Consider the following 13,871-nt stretch of genomic DNA (forward strand, 5'->3'; position numbering starts at 1 on the left):
TACTGGTTAATGATGGATGCAGTTTTTATGAGGTATTGCCTTTTGAAGGTGTCCTCGATGTTGGGAGAACTGGTGCCCATGTTGGAGCTGGTTGAGTTTGCAACTTTCTGCAGGTTTTCCAATCCTGTACAGTTGCCTTCCATACCACATAGTGATGCAGCCAGTTAGAATGATCTCCATGCGGTACATCTGTAGAAATTTGCTATAGTCTTTGGTGACGTACCAGGTCTTCTCAATTGCATCAATATGATGGGCCCAGGATAGATCCTTAGAGATGTTGACACCCAAGAAGTTGAAAATCCTCACCCTTTTCACTGCTGATCCTTCGATGAGGATTGGTTTGTGTTCCTTTGACTTTCCCTTCCTGAAATCCACAATCAATTCCTTGGTCTTACTGATGTTGGATACAAGGTTGTTGTTGCCATACTACTCAACCAGTCAACCAGCTCATCTTTCTCACTCATCACCATTTGAAATTTTACCAACAGTAGTTGTGTCAATGGCAAATTTATACAAAACGCTTGTAGATGGTGTTGGAGCCTGCCTAGCCAGGTAGTCGTGGGTGTAGATACAGTAAGAGCCGCACGCATACTTCAGCTGCACCAGTGTTGACTATCAGCGAGAAGGAGATGTTATTTCCAATCAGCACTGACTGGTCTCTTGGTGAGGAAGTTAAAGATCCAGTTATAGAGGGAGGTACAGAGGCTTAGATTTTGGAACTTGTGATTAGTACTGAGGGTGTGATGGTGTTCAACACTGAGCTTTAATCAATAAACAGCAGCCTGACATACATATTGCTACTTTCCAGGTGATCCTAAGCTGAGTGGGCCAAGTGGTTAAGGCGTCAGTCAAGCCTCAGCTGTTGTGTCCTTGAGCAAGGCACTTAACTACACATTGCTCTGCGATGACACTGGTGCCAACCTTTATGGGTCCCTTGGACAACATCGGTGGCATGGAGAGGGGAGACTTGCAGCAGGGGCAACTGCCGGTCTTCCATACAACCTTGCCCAGACCTGCACCCTGGAAACCTTCCAAGGCGCTAATCCATGGTCTCGCGAGACTAACAGATGCCTATATAAGCTGAGTGGAGAGCCAGTGAGATTGCATCTGTTGTAGACCTATTGTGGTCTAATTGTTTTAATTCCTGATTTAGGAGGTTCCATTAGTATGAACAGGAAAGGGAAGTTGATGGTTTGCAAGTATAGCAAAGTTTTTTGGTAAGGGATAATAGTTTGAAGGGGAGAATATAGAGATTAAGTAAAAAGAATGAAAAGCCTGCTGTTTAATAAGAATAGAATTGCGAAAAACAAACACTGATGTTTTGGATAAGGTGAGCTTACTTGAGCATGTGGGGAGACTGTAGTAAAACTAAAGATGTGAGGTTAAGACTGGAGGCCCTTCCAGTTTCCCTGTGGCTGTGAAATCCTATGACAGAGGAAAGGTAGAGGGAAAATCTCAAGAGATGATGATCATAAAAAATGTCTTGGATTTAAAATGTTGAAGTTAATCTAGGAGATGTGAACTGACAAACTAACTGCTTTTTCCAATTCAGATCCATTTTACACTTTTTGCTTTCTGTGTGTCAGGTAAAACAGGACAAGTACTATACAGCAAAAGCAGTGAAAATGATGAAACTCCAGTCGATCATGAGGTGTACCCTGAGAATTTCATTTCAGCAGAATGGAGCAGTGTATCTTCTAATTGTAACTGTGAAGGTACTAAATGTACTTTGTGCAGCCAAAAAACACTGGACTTCACCTCTAACATGGCAGATGCTAATAACTGCAGGCATACTGAAAACTGTTCAGAGGAAATGTTGAGCTGGGAACATGAAGCCTATGAGCACACCGTTGTGGCAGTCTGTAACCCTGCCCACTGTGACCGAACTACTGCTGCAGGCAAAGCAAAAGAATTTGCAGCTGACATCTTCAGGCGGGCTAGAGCTGCCACCGGCACTCCAGAAGTAATGGGAAGTTTAGACGTACAAAAGGAGGGTGTGCTACAAAGGAAACTTGCAGAAGACTGCCTCAATATCCTTAATCCACAAAGAAGTGGACCTTCAGAAATCCATCCTTCCTTCTCCTGTGAACCCAGATTAGAGATCCAGTGTTCTGGTTGTGTTGCAGACACTAATGGTTATGCGTTAAGTACCGAGGAATCACATTCACTTGTTTTGGGGTGCAATTGTACCACCCTTAGGAAACCCAGCCTAGACAATGGTGCACCATCTGCTCAAATAAGAACTGAAGGAACAAGTGAGTTTGCACAGAATGAATCTAGTGTAATGGATAACACTGGCAACCAGCAGCAGGAAAATGAACAAACTGACCCCGGTTATGTGAACTACATAAAGCTGCACTATGTTCTGGAGCCCACTGGCATGGTGGTAGATGATGAAGGTAAATAGTCTTGTAGAATCTGTCATGCGTATTTAGGAGTGAATTGTTAGGAATTTACAAGCCAATAGGTTCCTCGGTTTGGAAAATCCCATCTTGTACCATAGTTATTAGTTGCTAGATTTCCATTGTTTGATTCTTCCCTTGTACAAAAATTCCTTAAGATTGAAACAAAATCTTTGTCCCTCTGGTGTTGCCTATGTAAGGGGTTTAAAACGAGCAAGGTGTTTATTCTTATTTTTCGTTGCTTGGGATTCTTGCCTCTGAGTCATTTTCAAGAATTGCAATTTCAAGCCACACTCATGTCCCATCTACATCAATGGAGCTGTAGTGGAGTGTGTATCAAGCTTCAAATTCCTTGGTGTCCACATTTCCGATGATCTCAGCTGGTCCCTGAACTCCTCCATCCTGATCAAAAAGGCGCAACAGCGCCTTTATTTTCTGCACAGCATCAAGAAAGCTTACCTCTGACCCAGGTTATTGACAGGCTATTACTGCTGTACCATTGAGAGCAAACTCACCAACTGCACCTCAGTGTGGTATGGCAATTGTCCCGTATCGGACCATAAAGCACTCCAGCGTGTGGTGAAAACTGCCCAACAGATTATCAGCACCCAATTGCCCACCATTGAGAACATCTACCATAAACACTGTCTGAGCAGGGCGAAAAGCATTATCAAGGATGCATCTCACCCTAACCATGGACTTTTTACTCTCCTCCCATCCTCCGCTCCCGTACCAGCAGGCTCAGGAAGAGCTTTTTCCCTGGGCCTGTGACTCTACTGAACCTCACATCACAGTGCTAAGCAGTATTGCACCCATATTGGACTGTCTCAGTACTTTTACATTTGTATGCTGTAGCATTTACTTTTTATTCGCAGTCATTTTGTAAATAATATTATTCTTTTGCACTTCTGGTCAGATGCTAATTGCATTTCATAGTCATACTTTATTGATCCCGAGGGAAATTGGTTTTCGTTACAGTCGCACCATAAATAATTAAATAGTAATAAAACCATAAATAGTTAAATAGTAATATGTAAATTATGCCAGGAAATAAGTCCAGGACCAGCCTATTGGCTCAGGGTGTCTGACCCTCCAAGGGAGGAGTGGTAAAGTTTGATGGCCACAGGCAGGAATGACTTCCTATGACGCTCTGTGTTGCATCTCAGTGGAATGAGTCTCTGGCTGAATGTACTCCTGTGCCCAACCAGTACATTATGTAGTGGATGGGAGACATTGTCCAAGATGGCATGCAACTTGGACAGCATCCTCTTTTCAGACACCACCGTCAGAGAGTCCAGTTCCATCCCCACAACATCACTGGCCTTACGAATGAGTTTGTTGATTCTTTTGGTGTCTGCTACCCTCAGCCTGCTGCCCCAGCACACAACAGCAAACATGATCGCACTGGCCACCACAGACTCGTAGAACATCCTCATCATTGTCCAGCAGATGTTAAAGGACCTCAGTCTCCTCAGGAAATAGAGACGGCTCTGACCCTTCTTGTAGACAGCCTCAGTGTTCTTTGACCAGTGCAGTTTATTGTCAATTCGTATGCCCAGGTATTTGTAATCCTCCACCATGTCCACACTGACCCCCTGTATGGAAACAGGGGTTGCCGGTACCTTAGCTCTCCTCAGGTCTACCACCAGCTCCTTAGTCTTTTTCACATTAAGTGGCAGATAATTCTGCTCACACCATGTGACAAAGTTTCCTACCGTAGCCCTGTACTCAGCCTCCTCTCCCTTGCTGATGCATCCAACTATGGCAGAGTCATCAGAAAACTTCTGAAGATGACAAGACTCTGTGCAGTAGTTGAAGTACAAGGTGCAAATGGTGAAGAGAAAGGGAGACAAAACAGGCATTGGCTTTGTATCTGTACTTGGCACAATGACAATCTAATCTAATCTAATTAATCACAATTTGGTATAACAACACAGCAGAGAGCCTGGCAAATCCATATAGTTAAAAGTATTGTCTTCAGTTATGACGTTAAATTGACCTTGCATCTGGCCATTCAAGAGAATGTAAAAGAACCAGTGAAAGCTTTTCATAAACTGAGGTATGTCCATTAACCTATGGACAATGCTGACCTTAAAAGCACAATGCCAAAATGCAGCATCTGCTCTTTAATCTCCCTGCAGTTTGTTGGCTCTTGTGCCATATAGTTTGATTTCCACATTTCCCCAAAACAGTAACTGTTAATGCTGTGAAGCATCTCGGCATTTTATAAGTGCTAATTTTTATATTGGCTAGATGAATGAGCAGTTACTTTTCCCACTGCTAGTTCTCATATGGCCTTCCAACAGGAATCAGGCTGTTTTCACTGCTCAAATTACTTACTGCATGTTATGCCGCTGGCATTTAGGGCAGCAATGAAGGTCCACTATCTCTCTCTATCCTTCTCTCCATTGTGTCATCTTCTCTATTGTGCTCCAGGTGTGGTTCAATGTCTTCATATCTGCTTCTATGGTATGGCACCAAGTTGTCCTGGTCCTTCATTGTGCTAGTAGCTTCCTCTTGGTTTTCAGGACTGTCAGCCATGCAAGTCCTGGATGGAAACTCTGGAATACTGTCACACACAGATATAGAAGGATTCACTACTGCTGTTTCCATAAGAATTGTTAGGTTTTTTGCCCTGAGCTGAACCTCCGAACCTGGAGGACCAGTGGACAGCTCTTAGTCTAGCCTCTACCTTTTGCCCTGTTTGGCAAGGGTGAACCTACCAAGAGCCAAAGCACAAGGCCCTGACTCCAGCCAACATAGCTCTCCAGGTCATTGAGGCACGCAAGCCTTCAAACCCTCTGGCAAGGTTGTGGCCCTCTTGGAGGACTGCTCAAATTCCACATTTAGATTTCGGTGTTCTCAGGTTTGTTTATTGCTTCCTTTCCCTCTCAAGTTCTTTAATGCTGGAGATTATTGAGCATTTCCTCATCTGAAACACATTAGAAGTGAAGTAACACTGCTTGTGCCAAGAACACAAATTCCTGATGTGCCCATAACCTCTACTAATGAATTAGAAGCTGTCTGGTCTTCCGAAATATGTTGAAACATAGTGAATTCATTTAACATTGATCATTTATCCTTTGGCACTAGGCTAGAGGTCAAAGACCAGAATTTTACCTACAGTTCATTTCTTTTTCCTCTCTCCATCCTTCCCTGGCCCAAACATGATTTTATGTGCTGTGGAAACCAAAAACAAAAATGGAGATGAAGAAAATATTGTTAAAACTCGGCATGTCAACAACATGGTGAGGAAAGGGATATAGTCAACATCTGGGTTTCGTGACCCAGCATCAGAACTGTAAAAGAGAGTTGCAAATAGGTGTTTGGTCATTTTTGCCCAAGATGGTTTCTCTTTCTATGGAATTCATTGCTACGAGTGGGTGTGGAGGCCAAGTCATTAGGTACATTTAAGGCAGAGGTTGATAAATTCTTGATTAGTCAGGGCATCAAGGGATAAAGGGAGAAGGCAGGAGATTGAGGCTGATTGAGAAACTGGGTAAGCCATGATGAAATGTTGGAGCAGACTCATGGGCCACATGGTATAATTTTGCTCCTATATCTTATAGTCTTCTGGTCTTTTCCCTCTAGTCTCCATTATACTTGCATCACTTTCTCTTTCCCAGCTCTGATGAAGAGTCTCCAACCTAAAACATTGTTTGTTTCTCTTTCCATGGTGCTGTCTGTTCTGCTAAAGTTTAACAGCATTTCTATTTATGTCCATGTGGTATGATTTGATATTCTGCTCTCATCTCCATGTGACTGTCTCAGTTTTGGCTGAGCTGAACCCTAGATCTTTCCCAAAATTAAATACTATCTTCCTTGAACACCTTCTCTCGTAGATTCTTTGGAAAAAAGATATTGCTATGGAGGTTGGAATTTCCCTGTTTTCACTGCAGAGCCTGCCCTGCTGTGATTATCAGTGTATACTAGAGGCTGACAGTCTGACCTTAAAGCATTTCTCATCTGCAGCGTTCGGTATATTCCAGCAGTGAGCATGCATGTGAAAACACTGGCTGTAAAGCATTGAGCAACATAATGAAATGTTCTGTGTATGCTCATGATGAACATTGTGCATTGGCACAGTGATGGACTTTTATTATCTTAGAGCATCCCCAGTGAGTTGGTTAAAACTAGTTTTGGCTGTTTTTTTTTGAAGACATGCTTGTAAGGATGGCCCTCTGACCCATTCAGTCTGTCATTTTGGGGAAAATATTAAGAATGATGGAAATCTCAAACAAAACAGAAAATTAAGAAATGATCATTAACAGACATTCTTGACATAGGGAGGTAAATAGAGCTCTGTGAAGCATTTGTTAGCTCCACAGATGCTGCATGACCTGCTGAAGGCTTCTGTCATTTACTAATCGTTTTTCTCTGGTTGATCACAACCTCATTTTCTTTTGCAGTCTTCTGTATAATCTTATTTGCACCTTCCCCTTCCTCTGTTCTGATAAAGCAACGTAGACCCAAAGTGTTGACTGTATCTCTTTCTACAGGTGCTGCCTAATTTGATGATCCATTCTCCTTTGCTGTCAGATTCTTTCCTCTCCAGCCCTTCACCTATCACCTTCCAGGTATCTTCCTTCCCCTCTCCCCACTTATTTATTCTGGCGTCTACCCGCTTCCTTCTCAGTCCTGAGGAAGAGTCTTGGCCCGAAATGTTGACTGTCCATTCATTTCCATTTATGCCGCCTGACCTGCTGAGTTCCTCCAGCATTTTGTGTGTGTTGATTTGTTGTGTTTTTCCAGTATTTCGATTTTTGTCTATGATTTTCTACTGTAACCTCCACGTCTTTCATAATTTTCAATTATCTTAATCCCAAATCCCAGACCGCTCCCAGAATGTTTTCTGCTCACATGTCATATCATTAAATTTTACCCTTCACTAAAAGTGTAATAGTCTCCTCCTGATAGTGGTAAAGCGTGTTTGTTCAGTAGAATTTTCTATTATAACTAGACGACTGAGTGACCCGTTGGGGCATCCTTTGAGAGAAAGGTAATGCAGTCTGATGTGACCAGAATAAACATTAAATTTCCCTGAATGCTATTGGTATCGCTTTGCTTTGGAAATTAATGAAGAAAAACTCAGTTTATTAAAGAAGAAAGACGTGTAGCGAAGAAAATGTAGCTCCTCCTCGTTTAATGAAGGACAGTTTTGATGACAACATTTCTGGTTGATCTGCCACCCTTCAAGAATACTCTAATGCTGACCATGCTAGAACACTGGTTTCTCCAGAAAAATCAGCACTTTCTCCATGGTTTCATTTTCATTTTTCTCAATCTTGTCTTCTCCAACATCCAATAAGAACTCAGAATATTGTCCTTCTCCCTCACACAATTGCATGTTTCTCTTCAATTGAAACAATGAAGTTTCTCCATAAGTAGGATTTTTTTATGCCTGAATTCTCCACATCAGCATCATTTCCTCGTTTCACAACTGCTAGAAGCTGACGGAAATCACCACAGCAAATGGTTAAAATACCCCTGAAGCCTTCATTCTTGCTGCATGCATCACGAAGAGTCTGGTCCATGGCTTCGAAGCTCTCCCTCCTAATCATGGGGCACTCATCCCAGACAATAAGCCTTGCATTTTGGAGTAAATTTGCAGTATTGGTGTTTTTATCGATGTTACAAAGGGCATCTTCATTGACTTTGAGGGGTATCTTGAATCTTGAATGCGCTGTCCTACCACCAAGCATTAATGTTGCTGCAATACCGGATGATGCCTCAGCAATAGCAACACCTCCATCTCCCCTAATTTCAGCGAGGATCAATTTGATGATAAATGTCTTGCCTGTTCCTCCTGGTGCATCAATGAAAATCGTTGAAGAGAGATTCCTTTCCAAGCAGTCGCACACATATTCATATACTTCTCTTTGCTCATTATTCAATCGTGGCTCCTTCTATGAAACAAATTCCTGCTGTTCGTCTGTGTTGTATTGCAGTTCACGCAGAAATTCCAGATTGCCAGCACTTTGAGTAATTGTACCGTTTCTTGGTGTCGGCAAGTTATATTCTTCAAGTGTTTTGTCCAAGTTCTCAAGCTTCTCTTGGAAATACAGAAGAGCTTGTCCCTGATGCCTGTCATCGATCATGATGTTAGGATCATTGATAGTTCTCCTCTCCATTTGTAAGAAATCTTCAGACACTGCATTCTTGAACCGGTTCCATAATTGCTGTGGATTGTTGATTTCAGTGTTTGTTAGCAAGACGACAAACAAATCTCTCATTGCTTCGGGCATTCTTGTTCCCTCAGCCTCTTCCATAGTTTGCTGCCAATGATCGTCAGCTTGCAACAATCCTCTCTCTCTGCAGGTGTTTTTGAATGATAGAAGGATATGTCCATCATGTGTTTTCAATGATTCAAAAGATACTGACCCCTTCGTGTGATGAAGAAGAAGTCTCAAATAGTAGAGGTCACCACTTCGTGGAGAAACGGTATACACTCCACCCAGAACATTTGCTTCAGAAATCCAGGAGTAGTCCTCCACTCTTTTCCCCATTCTCCTTCTTTCCCATCTCTTATTGGTCCAAGTGTAGAATCTGGGAATAGGGTGTTTCGAAGAACTTCATTACAATAAGATTTAAATATCTGTTATTGATGGGTGGCAGTTTGATCTGTCCCAATCGTACACATGCTGATGTGGTTAGCAGAATGTGAGCGTTCGAAATAGAGCTGCCCTGCCCTTTCGCTGCGGTTGGTGTCGCTGCTGTGAGCGTCGTGACGTGCTGCTGCGTCTGGCCGTGGTGCACATGCGTCGCGGTTTTATCGGGTGTGCAAAGCAGGGCCTATTGACGAGTGCGCAATTTTAAACGAATATAACCCTGACTTCTGCATGTATTCTGTAAGTTAGTGCATTTTAAGTCGACTTAGTCAAAAAAAGTGCCGCTGTAATGCACTATTTGGGCTAATTGGAGGTCACAAACAGACAAACAGAGAGTGAGAATTTTAGTAGTATATGGATTTACCCAGCTTCTTTTTGTAGCAAGTAATTCTCTCTGAACTTTCTTTAACCTCCTTAGTTTTTAAGCTGTATGTCCCATATAATTTCTCAGACTTTCAACCAAATAGGTGATTTTGGGCACGGTTACTTCTTGATTCTAAATGTAATGACTGCTTGATTTTTTTTTAATAAACCAAGCTTTTGTGTTTCTTTTTACTTAATGCATTATCACCACAAAATGCCTAGCATTTTAATAAATGAAGTGACTACAACTAGAGATCGTGGGTTAAGGGTGAAAGGTGAAATGTTCAAGGGGAACATGAGGGGGAACTTCTTCACTCAGAGATTTATGAGATTGTGGAATGAGCTGCCAGAGCAAGTGGTGCTTGCAAGCTCGATTTCAATGTTTAACGGATGTTTGGGTGGTTACATGGATGGGAGGGATATGCAGGGCGATGGTCTGGGTGCAAGTCAATGGGACGTAGCAGTTTAAATGGCTTGGCACAGACTAGATGGGCCAAAGGGCCTGTTTCTGTGCTGTACTTTTCTGTGACTCTGCTCTACCAATTTCTTCAGAATCTCTTTAACCCCTCGGTAACATCCCGACCCGGAACGTCAACTGTACCTCTTCCTATAGATGCTGCTTGGCCTGCTGCATTCCACCAGCATTTTTTGTGTGTGTTTCAGTAAAAGCTAATCAATTTTGCATAATTCTTAGCAGGAGCTTGTCATGTACAACTGGACTGCCATGTTTCTAGCATTATTTCTTTGTTTGTAAAGATATTGCAGGTTTTATTTTTGTTGTGTGGTCAAGGATCTTGAAGGATTTAGTTAATACTACAAATGTTTCCAAATGATTTAACACAGATAGGAGCTTCAGTGAGTTCATTCCTAGATGTGGCAGTGCCGGCTATGTCAGCATTCAACGGTCACAGTTGGTTGTCCTTTTACTGAATGCTGGGCCACTTCAAGCTTAGATTAACAAATATTTCTCACCCCAAGGGACGTCAGTGGACATGATGGGCTCTTATGACAGTACATTATCTTTTTATTCAGGGTCAGTTTGATTAATGGAATTCCCCAGCTGCAGCATTGAGATGTGAATGTGTATCTTAAGATCCATCAGTTCAGACCTCTGCCCAACTGATTCAGCAACATCATCTCTATTCAACTGTACCTCGTGTATTGGAAACTAAAACAATTTTTCTTTCAAACAGGATATGATGATAAGATCTCATTGCCTTTTGTGGTGACTGACCTGAGAGGAAGGAATCTGAAACCTTTTAAAGAAAATGCCTTGTATCAGGTAACTTAACCAATCTAAAGCAGGAGACAGAGGATGAGCTATGAATCTGTTCTTCTATCAGACATCCCACCTCTCCCGGATGTTCCGGGAGTCTCCCGCATATTAATAGTGGCTCCCTGATGCCCACAAGTTATATACAATATCACGGAAATCAATTTTTTGAGAGTGAGAGAGAGAAAGCAAGAGAGAGCGCGAGAGTGACCACGAGAGAAAGTGAGAGCGCGCCATGGCTGAGTGTTCCAAAAAAATATATAAAAAGTACGTCACCCCAGACTACCCTAAAGTGTACCCCTGCCTAATAGGGGTCAAAATAATGACAGTGTTGCTCGCTGCACTGTTTGCAACAGTGACTTTTCTATTGCCCATGGTGGGTTAAGACTGTAAAAGACGTGTTGAGGTGAGTTTAACAGGTGTCATTCATTCATTAGTATAGCTAACGTTATTTAAACTAGCTGGTTAGCTGCTAAGGAGCTACTCTATTGCAGACATCCCACCCCTCCCGGAAGTTCCGGGAGTTCCCCGCAAATTGATGGTGCTGCCTCCCTGAAATGAGTTTTTGCAGGGTGGGATGCCTGTTCTATTCAGTAAGATAATGATTGATGCAATCTTGGCCTTGGATCCATTTTCCTGCATATTCTTCATAACCCTTGACTCCCCCATAGGCTAAATATTCTGTCTCATAGCCTTCAATATATGCAATGACTTGTAACCAGTCTGAATCATAACTCTTTCCCACACACATGGATAAAGATCCTTATTTAGAAACCCTACTGAGCCATTAGGAGCCTCAAGGATTAATTGATATGAGCAGCTTCCTGATGTGTTGAACAATGCTTTTAATGTAGTGGGAGGTAGGGTAAATTGTTGCAATAGAAAGCATAAAACAAGCTCAAGTTTATTGCATGCTTCCTTTCAAATATAACTGTAAATGTTTCTTTTCATAGAATTTATAGCATTTGGCACAAGGAATTCATGCAGATTTTATCCTCTGCAATCATTCTCTTACCCCAGCTTTATCTTTATCAGTCCCCCCTTGTATTCCTTTCTTTCTGTCCTACTTGCTCATTTTTATCATAATGGATCTGTGCTTTTCATCTGTGGTTGGCAGTGAGTTCGTAAAGATAGGTTCTTACAGGTGTGACATTGACTGACTTTTGCAAACCACTTAAGTTCTTTTTTGAACCAAGTTCAGAAGGATTTATTTAGTCAGAAGGATAAATAATTGAATTAAAACATAGTGGAGCAATACAAATTAATTAAACAATCAGGCTTCATAAAATGAAAAAGGCCAAACCACTTATTTACATATAACTTATTAATCAAGGTGGGTGACTTCACATGCCTTGCATTTTGATATAAAGCCCTCAGCTCAGGATGAGGTCCAGCAGTGGGACAGAACGTCAGATAGGCCAATTCTGACTGTAGCATTACAATGCACAGATGAGGAAATCAGATGTCAGCTGACTCCTTAAGAGCACTCTAACACTAATTTTCTGTGGACTTCAGGCAAATCATATTTTTGGCTGATAAATGGAGGCCTATTCTGTGTGCTCGGAGTTGCAACTGTTTGTGGGTTTTTATTGTGGATGAATTAGTTATGTGTTTCATGCATAATTCGATACAGAATGAATCATGATATATGTGGGAGAAGGCAGGATGGGCGATTTCAGGCAGAAAGTTGTGATAAATGAGAGTCCAAAATTATGGGACAAACCCTTTTGTTCTAAGAAATAGCGCCGTTCCATCCTTTATATCTCCCAGTGTAGGTGCAGAAATCCTTAGTTTAATGGCTCATTCAAAAGATGACAACTCTTGACAGGTAGCAGTGGGTCAATATTGCCTGCTGTATCATCCTTAAAAGGATTATATGTGTCCTTATTCAGTGCACGTTCGAGGCTGTTCTATGGATGTAGGTTTATCCAAGGGAAACGTTTATTAGGAATGAGATGAATAATGCCTTTTACTTGAAGTTCATGTCCACTGAATGTTAGTGTCCTGTGTTTTGTCAATTTCTAGGGAAAGTACCTCACTGTAGAACAACTGACGCTTGACTTCGAATACGTTATTAATGAGGTTATAAGGAATGATGCATCGTGGTCAAAACGCTACTGTTCCTTTAGTGATTATGATATTGTAATCCTAGAGGTAAGTGATCTAACAGAACAGCTTGGCAGTGGTGTGTGTGTCAGAATGTGTCTTGCCGTATTGAATAAATATTGATTAATTCCCGATACACCACCTTAAAAAGTTGGTTCTTGCATCACCAGCATACAGTGGCCACACTATGTGCTATTTATAAAACACCCCTCAGCAGCTTGCCAGGGCTTTTTCAACTGCAGCTTCGAAACCCATGATGGCCAGTCCAAGGGCAGCAGGCATCCAAGTCACACAGCATCCTGATTTGGATACCTTTACTCTGTGGTCATTGGGTCTGCACTGTCTTGGAAAAAGTATTTAACTCCCACAACTATTTTCAGATTTTACTGTCTCATTTTCTAAATTTAAAAAGTATTGAAGTAGGATTTTTTGAGTTGAACTACAGAACATTGTGCATTCTATCAAATCAAAAGAAAAATCCAAAACCTGTCAATAATTTACTGAACATTAAAAACTATAATAGTGAGGCTGAAAAAGTATACACACCCTTTGTAATTACTACGCTAACTTTCCTCCGTAGTAATATATTACCTTACCAACTCACCCAATTTGTTGATGTTGATAATTGGAAGATGACTAGTTTTTAATTAATTCCTCCTTGCAAAATTGCTCAAACTGTGCCAACATAGTTGGGGAGTGGCAGTGGACAGCAATTGAGGTCTTGCCAGGGATGTTCGATCAGATTAAGGTCAGGAGTCAATCAAGGATATCAGTTTTCTTCATTTGAAGCCGCTCCATGGTTGCTCTAGCAGTGTGCTTTGGGTCATTGTCCTGCTGAAAGATGAACTTTCTTCCCAATTTTCAGCTTTCTGGCAGAGGCTGGCAAGTTTTTATCCAGGATCTCTCTGTATTTAGCAGCATTCATTTTCCCATCAATTCTGACCAGATTTCCAGCCCTTCCTGCTGAAAAGCATCCCCGTATCATGATGCTACCTCTACTATACTTTACATTAAGGATGATGTTACCTGGTTGATGCGCAGTATCAGATTAAGGCCAGATTTTGGCCTTAGTTTTAAGGCCAAAAAAGTTCCACTTTAGTCTCATCCAATCACAAGACC

The 13,871-nt window shown here is 41.7% G+C and overlaps 1 protein-coding gene across 1 annotated transcript in view; it reads left to right on the forward strand.

Moving 5' to 3' along the window:
• dcaf15 (DDB1 and CUL4 associated factor 15) overlaps positions 1-13,871 on the forward strand; it is a 46,503-nt gene that overhangs the window by 26,073 nt on the left and 6,559 nt on the right. Inside the window, exons 7-9 of the mRNA XM_072248275.1 lie at positions 1,587-2,399; positions 10,567-10,655; positions 12,672-12,800. Coding sequence (XP_072104376.1) covers positions 1,587-2,399; positions 10,567-10,655; positions 12,672-12,800 — 1,031 coding nt within the window. The remainder of the gene's footprint in view (positions 1-1,586; positions 2,400-10,566; positions 10,656-12,671; positions 12,801-13,871) is intronic.

This window comes from Mobula birostris, chromosome 32 (genome assembly GCF_030028105.1).
Source record: "Mobula birostris isolate sMobBir1 chromosome 32, sMobBir1.hap1, whole genome shotgun sequence".
In the NCBI taxonomy this organism is placed as follows: Eukaryota; Metazoa; Chordata; class Chondrichthyes; order Myliobatiformes; family Myliobatidae; genus Mobula; species Mobula birostris.